Consider the following 23,947-nt stretch of genomic DNA (forward strand, 5'->3'; position numbering starts at 1 on the left):
TAAATATTTTTCAGTATGATCAACTGCAGTCAAGCTAAAAAATATATGCAGGAGGTTTCTGTACAAACTTTCCTATTGCTCAGACTTTCTATGCACAGTGGAAAATTTATCCAGAATGTATATCTCCAGGTTTACCTTTTTGAGAGTGCTAATAGGTCTGCATAGAAGAACAGCATTATTTTTAACCTAGTACATTTTATAATAGGCTCATTTTGTTACACGGAGTAGGGAAATCGAAAAGGTTTGCCAAATCGAAGTTTCCAACATACCTTTGCATTGGGTGCAATAAAAGGAAAACAAATGCTCAACCCTATGGTCTTTCCTGCCCTTTTGTTAGGGATGATTTGTGACTTGAACAAATGATGTTGGTATCCATTTTTACGTACCCAAACCTATCCCCTTTACCAGTCTTCTGTGACAATCCTTTCATCATAAATGGCTAAAAAGTGATCTTATGTTAGTATTTGCAGGCATATATCTTAGTTGTAGAGCCGTACACATGTATCTTGCTTATCACAAACACTGCATTTTTGATTCGTCACAGCTGAATAATTTAGGTTCTAGGTTTAAGGGAGGCCTTGATGGTACAAGATGTTCTCTTCGTAAAAAAATACATGAACATTCTGTCACAACTAATTTATTGTCCATACGTTTACATCTATGAATTCTAAATGCGTGGTCTTAATAAATAATCGAATTTGAGCTTTAGTTCCAAATGAGATCATGAGTAATTGCCCCCTGCAAATGTTGAATCAGCAGTATTTTCTTAAGCATGCTATTGAGTTGATGACTCAGCAGAATACCAGTTGAATACATTTGCCTTGCACATGCAATGTGCTGTAGCTTTAATGCCTTTCCCAATAAGAGCTCATGATGCATTACTCATATGCATGACCAACACGGTAATAGAGGATCAAATAGGAACGCAGGATTTGCAAAAATAAACATATGTTTATGTGAAGTAAAAGTCAATTAGGCACCTGTGCCTCATAATATGTTGATCGCATACCGTATCAGCTGATGCATGGAATACTTTGTGGGGTCAATTTTATAAAAATTCTTGCTCTTTAGAACAGAGACTGCAAAAGCTAAGCGGTTGTGAAAGTCCGAGGGAAGAGGAGAGCATTTTCCCTCCATTACAGGGCAGCGAGATCATTGCAGGATCACTTTAAAGTAATGTAAACAGCAGATTGAAAGCAAGACAGACGTGCCATTTAGGAACGTTAAAGTTTTAGGGTTATTGGTTTTGCCTAAAGGCATTTTAGAGTTGCGTCTGATAGTACCGGTTCAGAGAGCTAACGATGTAAATACGGGGTGGCTTCACAGTGTACAATCAGCAGTGAACGGCACCTTGGAATAACACGAAATGGTATGAGTTGTCAGAGAGAATAACATATTTTGCCACCCATTCATAAATACATAGTATATGCATTAACGCATGCAATGTATGCAGCCGAGGCTTCACGGACATGTTTTTGTCTTATTTGTGGGTGAGGGAAAAGCTCCAGACACACATCCAAAGAAGAACCTACTGAGCAGTGGCGGTGCGTCCACTCTGTATTCCAATATATATTTTTCTTTGTAATGTTATTGTTTACTGTAGCTACAGTTTGCATAATAGGACAATTATCTGGTAATTGTGTGTTGATTTTTTTCCAAACCTAGTTGTCTGTGCTTCTATTCACTATCATATGGGGATGTGTAGTGTGCACAATAAATTCTGTTGTATTGCTCTAATTCTCTCTCCGGAGCAGAGGGCTCCACATTCCAGAATGTATGTTTAAATCATGGAATATGGGCTCAGCTGAAGGAGGCTTTGTCAAACCGGTCCCTAAAAATGCTTTTACCTATTATTGTTGCTAGACCAGTTATTTACTAGAGCGGTGCGGGCGCTTGTGTGTCAATGTGGAGAAGTGTGGCTCAATGGTTAGAGCGGCAGACCCTGATGCAGAGGTCTGGGCCGGGACCAGGGTTCAATTCCCCGCCTCGGCGGGTCTTGGGCTCAAAATTCCACGGACCTGATAATTCTCGCCTCGGTGCCTATTCCAATCATGGAGTCCCACTCTGCAACTCTGGGCAATAGCTTGCTTAATCTCCACAACGGCCCCACAACGCTAAGGATGCCTGGCTTCACCTTGGGGCTGCCCAGGAGTGGACACCTCACAGGGAAAGCCAGGATGGGTTCCACAGCGGTATTCGTACAAGCGCCTTGAGACCCTTGCGGGTGAGTAGTGCGCTATACAAGTATCAATTTACAATGTCTAGTTTTGCGCTGCATCTGCAGGTTTTTAGAAGGGTAAGTTAGTTTATTGGTTCAATGCTTTGTGCTGCTTGCGACACTCTGCGGTACGCGAGCACTCATGCGTAGCCTTAATAAAGTTTCTTTCCTTCAGTCTTACTTGATGTGTGTTTACTTTCTCGCTCCTTTTCTCTTATGTACTTTAAATCTTTATTATGAGGCTGTGTGTGGAGTAGTCTTTGGAAACCATCCGATGTTTTGTGCCTTTGGTAAACCAAGATCCCCATGGGGAGGAGCTTGTTCTGTTAAGGGGCCCTGTGCATCCATCCATGAACAGGCCAGTGTATTATTAATATCACACCAGTGCAGCCTCTTGATTACTCTGCTAACCTCATGGCTTGCATAATTTCCTGCTTTCCTGATGCCTTACAGGAGAGTTGGTTCATGCAGAACAGCCAGTACAAATTAATGCACCCTTTGCCTCATCCAGCCTTTGCTGGAAGTGGGGTGTTTATAGGGCGCAGCGGCCTTTGTGACCTGTAAATGTGGTATTCGGCCCCGACACGGGCCCTTAAGAGTCTTGGTGCCCCGAATCTGGTGATTGGTGAATCGCTCCCTATGCCAGGGACAGAGCCCTCTTGTCTGCCCCAGGCCGCAGCGCCCCGGGTCTCTGTCCTGGGGCAGTGTAGGGGTATAAATGCAGAGTGTGTGTGTGTCTGTCCCTGGGTGCACTTGGCAGAGAGTGTGTGTGCCTGTCCCTGGGGTGTCCTGCGCGCCTCTAATATGTGTGTGTGTACTTGGCAGTGTGCATCTGTTCCCGGTGTGTGCTGCGCCTCTGATGTGTGTACTTGGCAGAGAGAAGAGTGTGTGTCTGTCCCTTGTGTGTGCTACTGCTACGCCTCTGATGTGTGTGCTTGGCAGAGTACTAGGTGTGTGTGTCTGGGCCTGATGTGTGCTTGGCAGAGAGTTTGTGTGTGTCTGTCCCTGGTGTGTGCTGCACCTGTGTGTATGCTTGGAAGTGTGTGTGTGTGTGTGTGCTGCATGTCTGATGTGTGTACTTGGCAGAGAGTGTGTGACTGTCCCTGGTGTGTGCTACTCCTCTGATGTGTGTGCTTTGCAGTGTGTATGTGTGTCAGTGTCTGTCTGTCCCCGGTGTGTACTTGGCAGAGAGCGTGTGTCTGTCCCTGCTGTGTGCTGTGCCTGTGTGTGTGTGTGTGCTTGGCAGTGTGTGTCCCAGGTGTGTGCTGCATCTCTGGTGTGTGTACTTGCCATAGAGTATGTGTCTGTCTCTGGTGTGTGCTGTGCTCCGTCTCCAATGCTCTCTCTGTCTTGCTCTTGTCTCTTTTCTCATATATCCTGCCCTCCGCTTCACTAGGTTTCCTACTTCTGTTCCACTTCATTTTTCATTGACCACAATTGTCTTCTGTGCCACAAAATTCATATTCCCCCACCGTTTCCCACTGCTCCTTAACTGTTAGTCCATGTGATCACCGATCTGCAACAAGCAGTAAAGCCTACATGCTCCCATCAGGCCCCTGCAGGGAGTAAGGAGGAGTATAGAAGCAGGCCACCAGTCACAAAAGCAAGACCCACGCAGACCTGCCTGCTGGACCCATAGATAACCTTTATTAACCTTTCTGCTTCCTCAAATTTGCTTGAAAATGCACCATTTTTCCACTATTTTTTCAAAATTTTCTCCGGGGGGGTTCGGGCTCGCTCGCTACAGTGCAGTATGATTATCATTTTACGCCCTACATGTTTCAAATGTCACCAGCCGCCACTGATACCGTGTATTTATTTATCAGTGGTGTTGTAATAGCACTTCTTATTTTTCGTTCAATAATTACAGGCCGGGTTTCAGTCTGTGCAATGGGGAAAAAAGGATGGAGTCAGGCTTCACATTAGCGAGCCGCAATTCAGCATCCGCCAGGCAAGCAGTGGACAGGGTGTCTTCTGGTCACCAACATTGATGGACGAAGCGTCAGCTGGAATGGAGGAGTGCCGCTAATAAGAGGAATTGTTTGCTGCATGCAACTTACTTACCTAATTCAACAGGACAACTACAACAACATACAGATACAGTATCCATTGTTTTCTTCTATGAGTGTGACTGCATTTCTTGGATCTCTCTCTGCTTCTAAATTGATCCCTACAGCCATTCTATAGGTTTTACTTCGGCTAATTTTTAAACCTAATTTAATGTAAGAATAAGAAGCGTTTCTCTGAGTGCAGAGATAGGCAAGTGAAAACGCTGCAGCCCTGTACTGTCGCATTCTAGTACTACTTACTTTTCAGTAACAATGCATGCAGTAGGGCATGCACTTCCTTTATGTCACTTAAAAAGATTTATGGTTAGCTTTGTACCCAAAGATTTCTTTATCTTGAATTATTGTTTGTCCATGCTGTGCTTTTTTTTTTTTCTCTCAACACTACCCAAAAAGACACCCCCATTCCCATCCATTTTCCAAACCCTAACCCTCTTCCCCCGGGCTGTGTGGTTTTGCTTGATGTGTGACTAAATGACATCAATAATTCCACACACTTGCTGGGGAGGATAAGGTCATAGCAACAGGCTGGTGAAGGAATCCGAGGATATATTCTAGACTTACTCAGCTTCAGTACTATTTCTTGTAGTAGTAGCCAATGTCAAAGAAATTCAACGCAAGTACTAGTTATACTTTCAATACTTTACCATTTGTTAGGCTCTGTTCTAGTGTACTGTCACCTGCTATATTCTCTATCGTACCGTTGTAATGCTACAGTAAGGACAACAAACCAGGTTTCATTTTCTTTTTTTCCATAGGCATGCAACTGCCACTGTGTCACACCACTAGTACCACCGCAATGAGGACATTTCATCCGCCCAGGATTGCCAACCTTAATCGCCATTTTCCGTGGAGCCAGCCCTGGGCCTAGCCCTACTTTCAAACAGAAATTACAGGTAAGATAAGCGTTTGGTGGGAGGTAGTATAATGGAGTATTAGGAATAGACGAGAGATTGACGGTAGTACTACTGAAGTCCTAGGACTCTTCAGGAAAACAAACTTACTGTTAAACTCCCACCCACCAGACTCAAAAGCAGTAAAAAACAGGTATGGTCAGATAAAGTTTCAAAAAGTATATTTTTGTAGCCCTAACAAAATAATCTCCCGCAAGACCCTCCCTAACCCCAACGATTGTCCTTCAAAAAACCCACAACCCAACTCCCAATTCCCACCCCCCAAAAGTCTCTAAAAAAGGGGCAAGGGACACTACACTACGGGAGGGTGCTGTTGACTTTAGCGGCCAGGGCATCATACTCCTTGCGGAGGGTGGCATGGTCGAAGCGGAGGCCCTCCACCAAGTTCTTATATGTATGGACCTCCTGCTCCAGGTAGGACACACTTAGGGATAAGCGGCGCTGGCGTGCCTTGCAACTCCTGTGGGGGGCAGCTGCTGTCTTTGCTGCTCGGCGGTGGCGGTTGGCTTTGGTAGCCCGGCTCCGTACCGCTGGAGCACTGCGCTGGCTGGCAGCCCGTGGGTGCATGGAGGAGGATACAGCTGTCCCAGTGGATGTTGTTGTTGTACCGGTAGACTGCGTCTCCTCCTCCTCCAGGGCCACCAGCCGCCGATATTCGGCAACAGTGGCATCCAGCCTCCGTTGCCGGGCCATTTGAGCCAGCTCCCTCCTCGATGGTCTGTTTGATTTGGAAGGAGCAACTATATGAAGAAAGAAAGACATAGTCTGTAACCAATGCTCCTTAAGATTAACACAAAATGATTAAGCAGAAAGTTGTGTCACAGTACAAGTAGCCAATTGAAAGCACAGTACATAACTATTGAGGACAGTATCTATCTAACCTCCCACTTCTTCATCCTTGCTCTAACATTAGTGGGAGTTTAAGGAACAAATTCTACGAGCACTATGGACTTCCATTACAGTCGACTATGACAGTACACCAGTCTTATTCTTCTTCTTCTCTCTTGTTTAGGAAAATTGGTACGTTATCTTATGCAAGCCGGCATAATGCCAGGGCAGTGAACTTGCACCCGAAAAAAACAGACGCACAACATGATGAGTGAGACAGACTTGCGTTACTGTACCGGTCCAGTACATGCAGGTGGTGAAGCTCTTACTTTTCTATTACGGGTGGCACTGAGAATACTCTGTTAAAAGGGCTACTGCTTAATTAATTTAGCTTTCACCCTACAGTGCAAATGAGTACTAGAAAAGGAAAATGAAGAAGCTAAATAATCTGATTATCTATCACTTCATATGGGATGTATTTCATGACATATGGGATGACTTTAGGTGCTTTGCTTATTATTGAGTGAACAGTGTGATACACCCACACATGAATGACGTACTTCTACTAAACTAAAGTTATTAAGAGAGGTAGGGAGTGTCCACCGTAATAACCGGATATATGCTGTGCTTGCAGTTGCAATACAAACTACTGCTACCCTACTATTCATGGTAGTATTTGGACAAAATTACAACTTCTTTTCCTTGCCTTTCCTACACTGGAACGGACGCGCAGGTGCGGTGTTACATGCTCTTCAAAGTAACACTTAGTTCATCCAGTGACCGTCTAATCTCTCTAGATACACATATGCTATCTAAGAGTCAGATAATACCATGATCCAGGCATCCATCCATTCAAAGTATATGCACACATACAGTTTCTGTTTCACCCACCCAGGCTGTACTCCTTCCACCCATCCTTGCTTCATCATTCACCCAGCCATGCGGCACCATACCATATTCTTTCCTTCCCAGCCACCTCGGGGACCAAGCAAACACATATCATTCTCCTTTGCCAGTCATCATTACATTTCACGTCCTTCCACACTTACTTACACCCTTCTTTCGCTTTTCGTTCATCCCATCCATCAAGTTCATCTCAGATCTTATTGGGATTCTTCTCGCCAAAAACTTCACAGCTAAGTCTAAGTACATTTAGAGGAGGCTACTACCTGGTTGATTTATAATACAGCACTACACACATGCACAAAGCACACTATGCAGTCTTCAATGTCAATAAGTAAGGAATATATAGCTTACCTCTGCCCGCCACCACCGTGTGAACCCTCACAGGCACGTCCGGCACTTGCACCGCCTCCTCCCCAGAGTTGCTCCCCTCGTCCAATACCACCACCTCCGCGCTGGCCCCGCCACCAGATGTTCCACCTACAAAGTACATTTAAGAATGTTAGAATACACCACTCACTACTATATAATATTTGGTCTAGGAGGAATAAAGAAATGTGAAAAAAACAGAATACAATGTAATAATTTGTGTCTGTCTACTCTAAAGTAAAAATGTCCTTTTTTCCAGGGAAGGCTGTTGTCTTGCTGCACTTTTTGGCACAACTGATGAATGCTTGCTTTTTATTTTTAACACGCACCACTTTTTCTCCTAACAGACAGAAGCTTGACTTCTAAGAACACGAGCAGGATCAAGTTCAAACCAGGTGAGAGCTCGGCTCGACCACAAGAAATGTGTCCAATTAATCGTCAGCACTAAGCACTTTTCCATTTTCAGTTAAACGTTTAGTTTTATGACAAAGTTGATTTGAATAAATGTGTTTACTTTTAATAAAGCTTTTAAACTTAAATAGACTCTGTGGTTTTTGGTCCTCCAGACTAGAGTGGATGAGCTAAAGGTTGTGGAATTTTTGCAAGCATGAGTCCGTGCCTCTGACACTTCTTGACTCTGACTCCGTACTCTTGTCCTGCGTTGGATAATCTAATCATCATTGGGGATCAATCATCGGTGACTTTGGGAGCTAAATGACTCTGCCACACTACCTAGTCAGTAAGGAGATTGGGGGTTCAACTACAAAGTCTGTTATCACTGAGGTATACAGGTCTTTAAGGATATTACTATAAACAACAAAAGTTTGAAATACGAAAAGGATATTAAATCCTTCAAAATTGAGCAAGTGTATCCTTTTCTAAAAGAGGATTACTACACCCAGGCCGAGTCACGCAGGGCACTTTACGACTATCAAGGCAGATCTAGAAATCGTTTCTCCACCTTCTCTGAGACTTCGTCATCAGACTCATCAGATCCTGATTCAAGAAGCAATAACCACGTAAACAGGTCTCTTTTTTAGAGAAGGGCCAGCAATGAAGAACCAGGCCCAAAGCCCCTTGGCAAATGCGAACACGCAAACGGTTCTACCAATCATAAGTAAACCTGATGTGGTAGTGAATCTATCTGACCGGATATTAACAAGACAGGAAGAATCCTTATTGAATTTAGGTTTGAAATGTGTCCCCTGTAAACGCACAGATTTCCCAAAATTGAAAATAGAAATTTTAGAGTTTTGCAGGAAACCCTTTTTCTACAATCAGCCAACTTCTCAGAATATGGAGACAACAGGATTGAGAAACAAGTCCAAGTTTGTCCCATATCAAAATATTCCGAAGCAAATACAAGCTTTTGAGCAAATTATGCTCTCTTCTATTACCAAAATGGAAAAAGCTAAGAAATATGTGCCTTCAAACATCAGTAAGGGTGAATTACACGCGTTACAAAGCCTGAAAGAAGACCCCTCCCTTGTCATAAAACAGGCTGACAAGGGTGGTGCGGTCGTGATCTGGCCCCGCGACAAATATGTCGCTGAGGGAATTAAACAGGTTAATAATACTACATGGTATCGAGCTCTAAATGAGGATCCTACAAAGCACATCCAGGGATTGATCATCGAGGTTTTAACACAAGGGAAAGAAGAAGGCTTTTTGGGTAGTAAAGAATTCGAATTCTTGAATTAGAAATTTCCGCGTATACCAGTTCTTTATTTACTACCAAAAATACATAAAAACCTAGCCGAACCACCAGGGCGCCCGATTGTGTCGGGCTGTGATTCTTGCTTGGAACCAATATCCAAGAACGTGGATTTCTTTTTAAAGCCTTTCTTGACGGAGGTCAAATCGTATCTCAGAGATACCACAGATTTTTTAACAAAGGTGGAAGGAACTAGTTTTGATCCATCCAAACATATCATGGCGACTATAGACGTTACATCCCTGTACACACAAATTCCTCAGGAAGAAGCATTAGAGGTCATGGAGGTGTACTTAGACAAAAGGGAAAAGCCACACAGGGTGCCTACGGCATTTATTCTCAAATTGGCAGCGATAGCTTTACAGAAGAACTATTTTACATTCAACGATCGGTTCTATATGCAAATCAAGGGCACTGCCAAAGGGTGTCCTTACGCTCCTGAGATGGCAGTGCTCTATATGGCACAATATGAGACCCTGTTTGTAGCGACTAACAATCCATATAAGGCAAATATCCTACAATGGTGGCGCTACATAGATGACGTCTGGCTCCTGTGGCAGGGGAGCCAGACCGAACTCTTGGCGTTCCATGATTGGATTAACAATAGACATATTGACATCAAATTCTCTATTGAGACAAGCACTAGGAAAATGACGTTCCTGGACGTTGAGGTCACCTGTGAGGACGGTAAATTAAAAACATTTTTATATAAGAAACCAACTGACAAGAATACCATTCTCCACCACAAAAGCTACCATCCCAGAAGTTTGAAGGCTAATTTGCCGTATGGCCAATTGTTACGCATCCGGAGAAATTGCTCCGAGATAGGTGACTATGACCAACATGCCCAGACATTCTGCAATGAAATGATCCACAGAGGATACCCACGCAAGCTTTTGAAAAATTCTTACAAAAGGGCGAGATTTACTCCTCGGGATACATTACTACAAATCAAGGAGAAGAAAGAATTGGATAGATTGGTATGCGTGACGACCTTTGGGCCTGACACACATAAGCTTAGACAGGCCATGCTTAAAAACTGGCACCTGTTAGAAGACCTAGAATGTCCCTTCCCGCGCCCCATTTTTGCATACAAAAAAAAATCAGAGCTTGGGACAACAAATCGTGAGAGCAGATCTCCCGAAGCCCCAACCAAAGCATGATTTGCGTGCATTATGGGATATGAAACCATTAGAAGGGCACCATCGGTGTGGCAATTGTGTCTCTAGTGGCAGCACTATCGAAGGCACCGAGTTCCAACACCAAGGAACTAAATGGAAACATCCTGGTTTTTCAAATTGCAAAACGAAAAACTTAATTTACGCTATCATCTGCCCATGTTCTAAGATTTACATAGGCAAAACAAACCAGCAGGCCAATCTCCGAATAGGACAACATATGTCAAGGATCAAAAAGAAAATCCTTACAGCCCCAGTGGTCGAACATTTCATTGAGATGTCCCACAATGAGAATGATTTCAGGTGGACCGTCCTATATACAATGAGTAACGTAAAGCGCCCTGCTGATATTGACAAGATGCTACTCTAGAAAGAAGCATACCTCATTTTGAAATTTAATTGTACAATGACTGGCTTGAACAACATGTCAGAATTGTCAAGAATTTGAGACTTTGCGACATACTGCTGGGTTGTCACTATCAAGACGATTCACCGTCGACAGCAACTAGGTAACATTATTGCGCTGATTGAGGTCTGTATCTAATTGCCAGAAAGCGTGGCTGTAGTGGAACATGCTTGTATCTCGCCAAAGTTTATATGTGGGTATCGATAGATCAATACTGTTATGCCATTCAAATACTTTGTTTATAGTTTACTACACTCAAAATCCCAGAATGCATCAACCTTAATAGCGGCCTCCTCTTTAACTCGGGCAAAATGGCCGCCGCTGTCACAAACGAACAGCAAGCGATTGAGGAGCACTGTCCGTATACAGCAGAAGCAGACCGCTCGTAAAGGTATGTAATGCAGGCGGCTGCGTGTGCTGTAAACGTTTGCAACTTCACCCTGTCCACCGCGCGTTGACCCAAAATGCGTTCTTCCCTTTTTAGAAAACTACGGACTAGTGATCGGAATACGCGAAGAGTAAAAAGAAAAGCGTTTCCGACATTCCACAGCCCGGCTGGGGCCGTGGTTTGGGGGCGTGAGGCGGCACCCTGTTCGGTAAAGTTAAAGGTACGAGAATGATTGTATTCTGGCTTTAGAAGTAGACGCATGACATTGAGGCAATTCTTTAAAGAACTATGCACTGATGAGTGTATTGCCCACACAGGTATATGTGAGATCGATTGACGGAAAGACAACGTTTTCCCACACTGGTGCACACTACAGGTACGATATATACATTAATGTATATAAGTATCCTAATTTCAATCTTAGCATTTCAGGTTATGACAAACAGGTCATGTTTTTTTAAATAGGATTGAAGGCAAGAAAAGATATTCCTCCGCCCCTCCTTATATTGCAAGATCGTTTTATATTAAGGTATGAATTCCTTGACTTTTTGCTATAGGTTTTGCAATGCCTATGACTATGCATTGTAAATACGGACAATGTTTCTGTTCTTTCCCCAGATTATTTTTGTGTAAAAGCGTCCCCTGTTGATACCTGAAATAAGGACTGTGTCCATGAATAGAAACCACTACAGGTCAACTTCTTAGAAACATACAGGTACATTTATTATCTTTTATCCAAACGGTGGTTTGTTTGAGAAGAGGCAAACAGGTTGTATTAAAACACTGTTTTTTTTACATCCCAATAGAGAAATAACAGAGCCCTGATGATAGTTTGGACATTTCTGGCCCGAACTTGAAACGCGTCGGCAAATCCAGCAAGAGATAACCACAACATTCAGTGTGCTTTAAAACAAAATTGACATATGCTTTCATGCTCTTACAACTGAATTGGCTCTCTTCATGAAAATAATTTTTTTGGATCATGAAATGGTTTAATATATTGCAAAACTGTGACACTGCAATGTGTATTGTTTGTTGGATGTAACACTTGATGTTTTCCTTTTGCATAATTTGGAAGTGTGTCTTGTTAATTGTTTAGCAATTTTTTGTATTGTGTATTCTTTCTTTGCCATTTAAAAACTTTTTAAATAGTTTCCAAAAAAAAAGGTATAAATAAATATACTGGACTAGATTTAATGGTATTGTTCATTTAGTCCTCAAATATTAATTCATTGAGAAAGGGGGCAATTTTGTATATGTCAATATTATAGGGTCCAGCCCCCCCTCAGCCCCGCCAAGGACCTATCTCCTTTCATGTGCTATATAAGAGACTAGGCTTTATTAAAGTGCTAATGTACGAGGCAAGAGGCCAGGTTGAGCAAATTAACCTTGGCAGGACAGGATAGAGAACCCCCACTATGGGGGTCTCTAGCAGCCCGTTCTTGCCTCTTACCTGCTCATTCGAATTCAACCTAAAAGCAACTGGTGTGTCACAGCTTAAAATCAAGTTCCAGGCTCTCTGCCCCCTCAAGTTCACTCAGTGCTCTATATTAATCCATTTTTCTTTTATTTATTTTTTTAAATTTCCAAAAACTGCACAAGTCTAATGTTCAACCTTGTATTGACTGGGTCCATTGACTCCACAAGGGCCATCCCACAGGATCTGATTCCCCGAACAAGGAATTCTCGCCTTAGGAGGCTTCTACGTTGGACCATCAGCATTGGGCAGATACATGTTAGGTGGAGCAGAGTCTTGATTTCCCGATGGCACAAGCGACAGGTCCAGACTTTAGATAGGCCGCTCATCCACCATTTCGGCATGAGGTCTAGCATGGGAATCTCTCCAGATCTGAGGGCCAAAAATGACTGTTTCACCTTCCGGTCCGGTCGTAAGGCGCTGCAAGCAGGACCAATTCCCTTGGGATTGAAAAAGATTTCAGCACCAGCCACCTGTGCCGACATTTGGACAGCATTTTCTTGTCTGTGGTCCAACTTTGCAATCTCCACTTTCTTAACCCCTTGCATGCGCGGAGAATTTTCGCGCTGTGCGGACGTTTTAAAAAGTGGGCGGGATCATGACGGCCCCCAGCCGTCATCAGCACACGCCCACCGTGATCCATGACGGACGGGGGCCGTCATCAGCATGGAAGGGGTTAAAAGATGAACCGGTGATGATATTACAGTTCAAAAGGTCGCCCAACTCCAATAACTTAATGCTATTATCAAGATGTTTCTTGTGTGAGCCGTTTCCCCATTGTAGATTAATCTCGGACCAGACTAGACTTGCCAATTTATTATCGTCTGCTGTGTGCAGTTTACAAACGCAGCTGGCCTAGCGAGAGACTGTTTTGTAAGCAAGAACCCTAAACGGAGTTGCGCGGACGAGGTCGACCTAGGTAACCCAAAGGTTTGTTTATAAGCTCTTATTAACAATTTGTCAAGCAGAGGAGCCTCGTTGCCTAGCATTATTTTTGATCCATATGAGAGAGTTAGCAACTGTCGGGTGGCGGCTTTCCGCTGTTCCGGGCGCCGCCACGGGACACATGCAGACATCGGGATACTCACTTCCGGCCGGAAGTGGTGTCCCGGTCTAGTCCTCCACCTCATCGCCTCAACAGGCACTTCCGGGGGAACATGTTTAAAATGCGTGAAACCCGCCGGATCGGTGCTTCTGATTCTTCTGTACTCACAGAGCCCAGCAGACGCCGGAGGTCCGGTCTTTTGCTATTCTACTCGTCAGGAGGGACGGCTAATCTTCGAGACACGGTAACGCTTCCAGTGCCTCACGCGTTACGTGACTTCTTGCCGTGTTTTGTGACCGAGATACAGCCGCGCAGGAGCACTGCTGATGGTACCGATAAGAAGGTAGCTGCCATTGTCCGTTGCTATTTTCCTGCCTTTGTTCATTTGCTTGGCCGTGGTGCAGGAGCGCTACTGCCAGTTTCATTAAGAAGCGCAGGAGCGCTTTGACATTGCAGTACTTTGTTCTTCTTTAGTTTAGGCAGTTGCGCAAGAGCGCTTTGACATTGCAGTACTTTGTTCTTCTTTAGTTTAGGCAGTTGCGCAGGAGCGCTTCGACATTGCAGTACTTGGTTCTTTCTTTAGTTTTGGCAGTTGCGCAGGAGCGCTACTGCTATTTGCCTTCACGCATATAGCGTGGGAGCACTTTACATCGGGCCGCGCTATAGCGCTTACCCTGGAGTTCCAGTTCGTAACACCCTTTCGCGCAGAAGCGCCTTCCTTTGTTTCTTTGGTGGTTCTGGCGCAGTAGCGCCTCTTTTCGTTTTCCTTGCCAAGGCATCAAGGCTCCTGGACACTACGTCATTGACCTCTTCATTGAGACAACCCGAACGACGACTAGTGGTGAGTGCCAGAGACAGGGGCTCCTGACTGCATGTGTTTTGTGGGGTGTTTCGGCGCAAGCGTAGTACTAAGTCCTAATTGGGTCTTTCTTGTTCCCTCAGCTGTGCCAAGACCCTAACAAACGTCCCTACCACCAAAGGCCACTCCTCTTGTTCATTTGGCCCCCATCCCTGGATCCATCCCTTCCTTGTCGGGTGTTACTCCCCGCGGGGGTTGGTTGAGACCAGGGGCGGTGGTTACTGCAGAATTACTTCACAAGCCCAGGTGAGTCTTGTGGGGTACCTGACAGCAACAATTTGGCTTTCATAAATGCTCCCATAGATTTCAGCTCATGACCGTTGATGGATCTGGCCAATGTTAAAAAGTCATAATTAATGGCCTGAGCTTTTGCCTTAATCGCCTTCTTCTGAGATGCAAAGGTGCCATTTGCATCAATTTTGGCCCCTAAATATACATAGGAGGGAACTTTGTCTAATATATTTTCATTAAAATGCCATTTTCGACTTTTGTTAGGACCCCGATTGCAAGCCATCACACTATTTTTTTAAAGTTTACTTCCAGGCCATTCTTTTCTGTGTAAGTACCAAGGGATTTAAGCAACCTTTAGAGCCCTATTCGAGTGCTACTAAACGTCAGAAGATCGCCGGTGTATAAAACATGATGTTGGCCGTCCTTTAAAGCTCGGGCATGGGCTAACACACAGCCCTATTTTACGCCAGTTGTTGTTTGCACTTTTCATGATATATGTGTGCCAGCACCAATTTTTATCTTGACCCAAGTGTCCGAATAAACCAGCCAAATTGCACGTAGGATGTTCGGTGGAATAGACCATCGCCGAGATTTGGTCCAAACCTTGTTCTGTGGAACCAGTCAAAAGCTGCCTTAAAATCTACAAAACACATGTAGAGAGATGTGCCTGAAGCCTTTGCTCTATTTGTGATTAGGCTGAGAGCCATGAGGTTGGTAATATTGCCTTGACCCCTTAAAAAGCCAGTTTGATTTAAGGGTAGTATTCCATTTTCATACAACCAAGATTCCAAGTCATGTAATAGTAGTGTGGAGAAGTATTGCAGTTCAACATCCATTAGTGCAGTTAGCTGGTAACAACTGGGTGCACTTGCCTGACCCTTTTTAAAAATGGGAAGAAGTATTGAACGTGTCCACCATCAGGTATGTCATTTTCCACAATGTAATTGAACATTGAAGCCAGCCCAGTATGATATAAAGTGTTTAAACAGTGCTTGGGGGAGCCCATTTGGGCCAGGGGAGCAATCAGCCCAAGATTTTTTAATGACGCCGTCAACCTCTTTCGATGTTATTATCAGTGGTGCAGCTTTATCTTTTTTGGGACCAAGAGGACTAGTTAAAACCCTCGAATCTTCCTTAAAATTTAATTTCAGGTATTGTACCCATTCCATCTTGCTAATATTTGTGTGACTTGCCGCGGCAGGGCCTTTCTCACGCCTATTAATTATTCGCCAGAATCTTTTCGAGTCATTTGATTTGGCGGTGTGGAGCAGCTGGGCCCATAGTATTTCATGTTTAGCTTGTTTGTGTGCCTAGATCTCTTTTTTTAGGCCCAGTCTTTCACTGTGAAATTGTTGCTGTAATTCTAAATTGCCTAGATTTTAATGTAGTTGCCAGAAGAGTTTGCCTGCTCTCTGTCTTGTTTTTCGAACATGAACAGGCATAGTTGTCGCTTTACAATAAGCAATTTGAGATCCCTTATTGCGGCTATTCACTTTTTGGCATTTGGTCATGGTGTCAGAGAATGTTCACAGTCAATGTGGGAAGAGGATGTGGCCTAAAGGGCTAGGGCGGTCGATATTAAACCGGGGAAACCGGGTTAGAGTCTCAGAAAGGACGCTCAACATCTGGTGATTCTGGGCAAATCACTTAATCTCCCCATGCCTAACAAAAATGAATGTGTCCTTGTGTAGAGTAACTGGTGCTCATGTAAAGTGCGATGATACCTTGGGTCTAGTTTGCGCAATATAAAACTCTGGGGAAAAAATATGAGATACGGTCACCTTTTCAATGCATCTCCTTGGATTAAAATAAATCACATGTCCCTCAACAACTCCTCCCCTTAGCTTATTGCATATGCAGAGGACACCATGCCTACATTTAACTATATTAAACGGGCTACCAAGTTTAACTCTGCTTGTGTGTGACATTTTCAGACCTCACGTGTGACACTTTGGCTGACACCTTAAGGAAAACTTTGTCTTTGAACCAAGCAGATAATTTTTATGCACACGTAGCAGGAATACACAATGCTAGACTAAATTAGAAAATAATTGTGTTATTTCCAATTAGTATATATTTTGTATAGTGTAGGGAGGGGTATGTGGAAAGCTGTTTCATTTGAAAATTGTTAAAATGCGAATTGCTTGAAACACTGTACTTAGTTTTTAGTAACTTTAAGCAGAAAGACAATATATATTTTTTTTGGTAGTTAAGTTAAATGTTTTTTTTTTTAATTACTTGTATTGTGAAATGGAAATACTAGTTTGTTATTTTGGTTGGGCTGGTGTAAACAGACTTACCTCTAGTATAGTTTTAGATACAATCATGAGTGATTTAAGACTTGCTTGTTTTACAGTTGTATTGGGCATGTTGGTGGGTTCAGGGATATTTAGCAAATATTTTGCTGCTTTGTTGATAAAGTATGATATATTTAATAATCAGCTACAAGTGATTTTGGTTTGTTATAAGTATGGTAGTCCATAATTAATGTAGTACTATTGTACTATTCTTTGTTACAGTGATGGGTTTTAATGGCTGCTGATTGATCACCTAACACCTGTGATGTAAAATGTATTTTTTTAATATATTTGTGTGGAGCAATTAATGGTGTTAGCTTTTAATGCAAATGATACGTTTTATTTTCTGTTACAGGCTTGGACACGATGTCCTCATCAGAAAGCATCTGTAATAAGAAACAAATAAGAAATTTGTTAACGCAGTAGTAGGGAGTTACAATGTCAGTGACTTAATGTAGAAAATATATTTATACTAGATCAAGTTCATCCAGGACAACCAATATTGCCAGCCATAGGGTAAGATCCATTGATTGGTCCAAAACCTCAGATATTGTTGACACAATGCTGTTGCAGTAGGGTCCTATCACAGGGTAGGACCACACCATGGGAAATAAATCTATATCCGGTGATGAGCATGGATGAGGCGTGTTTTCCAGGCCTCCAGAGCCATAAACATAGGCGGGCGGGTATAGCAAAGGGGGAGGAGGGGTCACACAACCATCCCCTTCATTCTTCCCCACCTAGGGTACTACTCAGGATTCCCATCTTGGTTTAAGCAAGTCGAGAGTGTTAGGGAGGTAATGATAGGTGGCTGTAAAATGTCATTTGTTTTGAGCGATGTCTGTTACTATACTTTTGGCGGCTAATATAATAATTATAGTCTTTAGGAAGTCCCCGTCCATTTCGATTTGAGGTACAAATGTTGAAAGATTTCTCACAGAATCTTTGAAGTACAACTTAACTCAAATATTTATGTACAACTCATTCCTCTATATGAATGAGATTCAAGAATTTTAAGTTGTATGTATTTTGCACACAGCTTATCCTTTTTCACTTGTTCATTGTTCTGTTGCACCTTCTGTATTACATTGCTACCACCCACATTGAAACTCAAGATATTACAAAACTATTGCTTCTTGTATCTGGCCTTCTGTTGCATTGTTTTCGCTTTGTTCACATTAATGTGTATCTTTTTGCTCGCTAATGAACAATTTTTCCTAATAAAAATGACCTTTGTGCTTTATATACCAGCTGCTAGACACTAAGTTCTCTTCATGTATGCTTACAGACAGTGCTGCTCACTATTAGGAAGCAGCTACCGTGCTTAACACGCTATATTGTAGCTATTGGGGACAAAGTATTGTGTGATGGCTATTCTAGTGCCTAGACGCCAGTAACAATTATGTCGTAGAAAACTTAACTGGCATGATGGTTTCACCCTAGAAACACAAGATTAGAGCGTAAAACCATATGAGATTGTCTCACGCTTTAGAACCGAGAAGATAAACAATGGAGTATGTTGTACTCAAGACAACAGGCATTAAAGCACACTATGTGTGCTGTTTGTACCAAAACAAACTGCATTTCACCCAGTGCCCATTACTACAGTTCGCTGTGCAAGATAACTCACAGGTTTGTTGCTTGGTGGATAGGAATAGCGAAGGTACGAAAGTGGCTGATAAGTCATTACGACTGGCTGTAAAATTACCTTAATCTTAAGAACTACCTTTCATATTTACTTTGGCAATGGGCTCCCCAACAATTTCCTAAGCTTTGTTTTTGGGTTACTCTCAGTTGGTCTTATGCTGCAGCATCATTTGCATGTATTATTGGCACCGGTGCAATAGATAAAAAGCAAAAAAGGAAATTAGCGTTGGAAAAATAAATTTCGGCATCACAGATAATTTTTACAATGGAAAAACCTTAAAGATATCCACAGGTCAATAGAATTGCATGTGATGCAACAGGAGACAACTGTACTGAAAAAGTCTGCTCAACATTTAAAAAGCCTTCAGATTCCCATGCCAGAAAACACATTGATGGCAAGATAGGACCAGGACATTTTGGTCATTGGCGTTAAATTATTGACCACCACCAGGTGTAAAGATCCTAATGATACTGAAGGTGACCAAAGGCGCCTACATTATAAACCAAAATATCTTGAGAGCTGTAACTTCCTTTACTGAGCATCATAGGACACTAGCAGGTAGAGATCAGCGACACTCAGAAAGCAGCCTACAATACACGACAGAAGAGTCCAATTATTACCTAGCCTAGATTAAAACTAATACTGGCTGTATTAAACTCTACTTATGAAGGTTGAGACAGAAAGGTTTGTAGGTGTTGTTCTACTAGTGGAACAGTTACAGAGGACCTGATACATCTAGGTTAGGCAAGAAGAAGAAGAGTAAGCTGCTGGCATGGGTCCACTTGTGAAATTCATTTAGTTTGACCTGCCTCCCCACCCTTGTACCCACCACCACAGCTGCTGAATGTGCACAGGAGGCAACGCAGAAAAAAACCTAAGAGACATAGATATGCGAGTCACTGAAAGGTAAAGCCAGGCTAAAACTAGAAGCCTGACTTTGACTCAGTTCGAGGTCCTGTTGGAGCCTCTAGCCCATAACGAGCTGAGCCTGCAGATGGCTTCTGCTTACTACCATAAAACTAACCAGATTGTGACATTACGTACGGAGCTTCTGACTTTGGAACTTAGGAACCAGGTTTGGGTCTCAGCGTTGTCTAAACATACTGTGATTCTTACAAATCACTCAATCCCTGTGATTTTCAAAGCTGAATGTGATCCGGTGCAATGTAACTGGTGCTCACATGAAGTGCTCTACTACCTTTGGGTTGAGTTTGTGGTATATAAAAAAACGCCAAAAAAAAAAAAAAAAAAAGGACAGGGTGGCAAATGCAAAGCCATAAAAAAGAAATACAAATAAAAACCCACTAAGAAGCTGATTTGTACAAATTGAAACCAGAAAACATGGATCAGTTGCGGCTTACCACTTAAATTTGGTGATCTTAGACAAATATTTTGTTTCGGGAAAACTTTTTTTACTTCATTGATCACTTAATAAAGCACTTTCAAATAAGTGAGTTTAGAATACCAGTTATAAATAAAACCTATTGTTTTTGACTTACTAGGCTGCAATGCAGCACTTTTATAACAATTTGGGCCATGTAAAGGGTTAACATGACAACAGTCTTTCCTCTTAATTCACTAATGGTTCATGCTTAAAACTAACACTTTTAATAAGTATTTCTGAAAAAGCAGTGCTATAATGCGACAAATTAATGTCAAAGCTCCCACATCTCAAAACCCTTATTTGAATTTTAAGAGGCGTTGTCCTATTTTAAACAAAGTTTGTTATATGATTTATATAGCAAACATTTCCAGCTCGTGAACGGTCGAGGAGATACGAGCTCCCCGTTTCTTGTTAAGCTCTCCCACCTCTACTAACAGACACTGCACATTGGCAGTCACGGTATTTTGTCCAATTACCTTTCATTGCAAAACAGTGCTGTTCACTTACAATGTTTATTTTTTTAGGCACACCGTGATTAAGTGATATCTCCAGAATAATAAGATGGCCAGTGGTTCCCAAACTGTGCGCCGCGGCACCCTGGTGCGCCACAAGAACTCGCCAGGGGAGCCGCACACTTCTTGAGAATGTGGGAAAGGTTGCAGGTTGTATCAGTACGCCTCCGTTCTGAAACACGGCAGTTGCATATTTAAAATGTGCATTTGTGGGCTCCAGTAAAGGCACGTGCTAAGTGGGAATGTCTTGCGGGGGAGTTTCGGAAGCAGCACCTGTTAGCGTCGTGAATGGGTTGGACCAGCGTGTGACGTGCTGCAGGGCCAGGCACAGTCATTCACTGATTTCCGCACATACAGCTAGTCCTAGACAGGTGGAATTTTCGTCAGCGGGAATTGCACCTTAACTGCGTGCACATAAACCTGCTATTTTGTTTTCTCCTCCCGGGAACCATATTCAAGTTTGCAAAAAACATTCTCTTACACCTCTTTATGGGGTGCTTAGATGCCCATTAGACCCAAATGCACACATTTGCTATACTGCGCTGGCACTGTCCCTAGGTACCTAATTGAGTGGGAAAATCCACTGGGAAGGGCTGTGAAAGTTCAATAGCTTGCCTGTGAATCATCTTACTTAAGAATACCACTCTTTCCATCCCTCAACCCTAAATGCAGAAAGGCAGTAATGTTCCACTTGTGATGGAATTACACAAATGCTGGGTGGAATATGAGACAGTAGGAAATACAATTTGTGATTTTGCGTTTCAAATTGATCGAAACTTTGTAATCTGTTTGTTGAACCCAGGGTCAATTGAACGAATTTACATTCTTATTGGCAAAGGTGGTAGCCATCAATTTACGGCATTTTTGAAAATTCTCAGACATTCCATTGGCACTTGATGCAGGCAGAAATACCTTAGACACCATGAAATAACGCACATGGAAGCATTAGTATCCATATAGAAAGTTTGCATTCTTATTTATTTCACAAAACCTGCTTTGCTCTGCCATAACGTCCTCAGCATGTATCAAGTGGCAACTCTAATTGGCTCATTTATTTATTTACTATTTGGGTTTTTGTGTACCTTCCACTTTAGCACAGTCTGTCTGTCTGTCTGTGATGCGGAACGCCCCTGTTTTTTTTTGGATGTCTTGGTAAAGTAGCAACCAACCACTGGACTAAAGAGAAGAATAATGAAAGCACTCCAGAGGCTGGGCTTACCTACTCACCCAAATTTTTTTTTTTTTACATAGAGGGGAGCCGTGGACAACAGTCAATAGATAAAGGGAGCCACAGGTTGAAAAAGTTTGGGAACCACTGTGTTAGGCCGACAACGAGAATCGAAACAAAGTCGGCAGTTACTGCCGTAAAGCCACATCTCCTCAGTGTTTAAATCTCACTTTGTAAGTGCGTACAATAGTCAGAAGTAAACACGTTAGGCGAACATGTAAACACACAAACCCTTTACAGATGACCGCCACCAGTCTGATCCTGCGGCTAGCGGCGCAGCTGCTGGCCTCCACTAAAATTCACTTCAAAAGACACCACTACAATAACCCATCGGACAGGTCGTTGCAGGGGACGTGGGGTCCAAACACCGCTCATTTCGACACCTGGAGCCAGCCCTGCTCCAAGCTACTATTGTATACTCAGAACCCCTCCCTCCATCCAGAACAGCTGACAGCAGCAGTTACCCTGGCCTAGAAAGAACGCCATTACCCTATCTGTCACACACTAAACAGCTCGTCTCACGCTGGAGTGAAGCAAACTGGAAGACACCGTCCGATAGCCAGGAAAACTGCTCAGTTCAAGCGCACGTGCAACTTCACAGCCTGTCAGCACTTCGGAATTCTGAGCCGTGCACTGGGATTGGCTGGGGTGCAGTCAATACTCCAATCTTGGGTTACCTGATACGTTAGCAGCGCCGCCGACTGCCAGAGGATTCCCTAGTATATGTTCTCTTGTGGGATTGGTTGTATACGACCCGGAAGTGTTGAAATCCTTGACAAATGACATCCGTTAAAAGATCAACTATATAAATGCAAACCTTTAACCCTCTGCTATCCTTCTGAATCCAAATAACTAACTACCATATCCACCACTCAAATTACCTTCATATTTTAATATACTAATTCAACACTAATCCTTTATGGGTTCAGGAGTAGCGTGCAACTCGCCGAAAAAGCGATTTGACACCTCATCAGGGGTAGTAAGTGCTATATAATGCAATTACCATACAATATAAAATTGTAAATTAAAAAAATTCGACAAACAGGTGGAAGACTCAATTTATTGAAGATAAAGATTGTTTCTTTGAGTTGTCTCCTGCCAAAAATTGTTTGTTTCAATGTTAGTGAATCAGGAAATTAAGGGGCATATTATCAAGGGTGGCGATAGAATTATCGCCGCTTGGCGGCCACTAAAGCGGCGAAAATTCCCTATCGCCCTATTAGCAAGCTATCGCCAACAGCAGTTAGCGACAGCTTTTAGGTGATAGCGAGCAGTTTGGGGCCCGCTTTGCATGTTAGCGATATTTATCGCTAATGACATGCAAAGTGGGTGTACCCAAACTGTTAGCGACTAACATCGCTATCGCCTATTAGCAAGGCAGGCGTAGCGATGGAAATATTCGCGCTAAGCGCGAATATCTCCAAATAATAATACCTGCCCAGACCAGTTCTTAGCCATGTTATCCAATGGGAGATGGGTAACATGGCTAAGAGCATTTCGTCGCTAATGTGTGAATATCGGCAATATTCAAGCATTTCGCCGCTATCGCCAGAAAATGTATCGCTTCGGAGATAAACGTTGCTAATTGCACGTTATCTCAGAGATAAATTCCGGCGAGGCTCAGCGATAAAAAAATAGTCACTAAGCCTATTTAGCGATAAATATTGCTACTTGTTGGTAATATGCCCCTAAATTCCACAGATTTTTTTCATTATGTCCCTCGGTCACGTTTTAAAATGCTAGAATGTACAGCATCGAGCATAACAAGTGGAATGCAAACAGAAACAACATTGCTGTCATGGATTGCTTTAACGGCTTACATCCCTTGTTCAGAAATCGATGTGTCTTTGTCTGTAGAATTAGGGACACTGTAGGGCCTGACAGGGGCGGTTTCGATTACTACCAGCTCTGAGACGCGGAGGAACTCGCCCTACTTAAAGCTAAACTCACCGACATCACCTGAGACTCTACTCCGCACTGCTCCTTCCCGCCAAACCCCTAAACAGAACGGCTGGTGGTGTTACAACCAGACTAGCATAACGAAGTCTGCCCAGTTCGAAACATACTGTCATCGCCACACGCTTAGTTCGAGCCTATGCACCCACCGCTGGGGAAAAACGACTGAATCCGGCTCACGCCAAGCCGGGCTCCCGCCGACTTTAAGAGAGGAACGATCGGCCAAAGGCTCCCGAGGATTGCACAGCCAATCAGCACATTGCACAGCCAATCAGCACTTCGGTAGGCTGTATGACGCAGTAGGATTGGCTAACGGTGTCCTCAAT

At 43.1% G+C, this 23,947-nt stretch overlaps 1 protein-coding gene across 1 annotated transcript; it reads right to left on the reverse strand.

Annotated features, from left to right (window-relative positions):
- Positions 1-5,375: 5,375 nt before the first annotated feature.
- Positions 5,376-23,926, reverse strand: LOC144782140 (uncharacterized). The gene is made up of 3 exons (XM_078661319.1): positions 23,771-23,926; positions 7,284-7,409; positions 5,376-5,938 (listed from the first exon to the last, which is right to left on the reverse strand). The coding sequence occupies exon 3, from the start codon at positions 5,889-5,891 to the stop codon at positions 5,496-5,498; it is 396 nt and encodes a 131-aa protein (XP_078517445.1). The 5' UTR covers positions 5,892-5,938; positions 7,284-7,409; positions 23,771-23,926; the 3' UTR covers positions 5,376-5,495.
- Between the last annotated feature and the right edge of the window lie 21 nt (positions 23,927-23,947).

Source organism: Lissotriton helveticus, chromosome 9, assembly GCF_964261635.1.
Source record: "Lissotriton helveticus chromosome 9, aLisHel1.1, whole genome shotgun sequence".
Taxonomy (NCBI): Eukaryota; Metazoa; Chordata; class Amphibia; order Caudata; family Salamandridae; genus Lissotriton; species Lissotriton helveticus.

What these genes read in the sequence shown, in the direction of transcription:
- LOC144782140 (XM_078661319.1), bottom strand. Translation starts at nt 5,891, where the DNA reads ATGGCCCGGCAACGGAGGCTGGATGCCACTGTTGCCGAATATCGGCGG.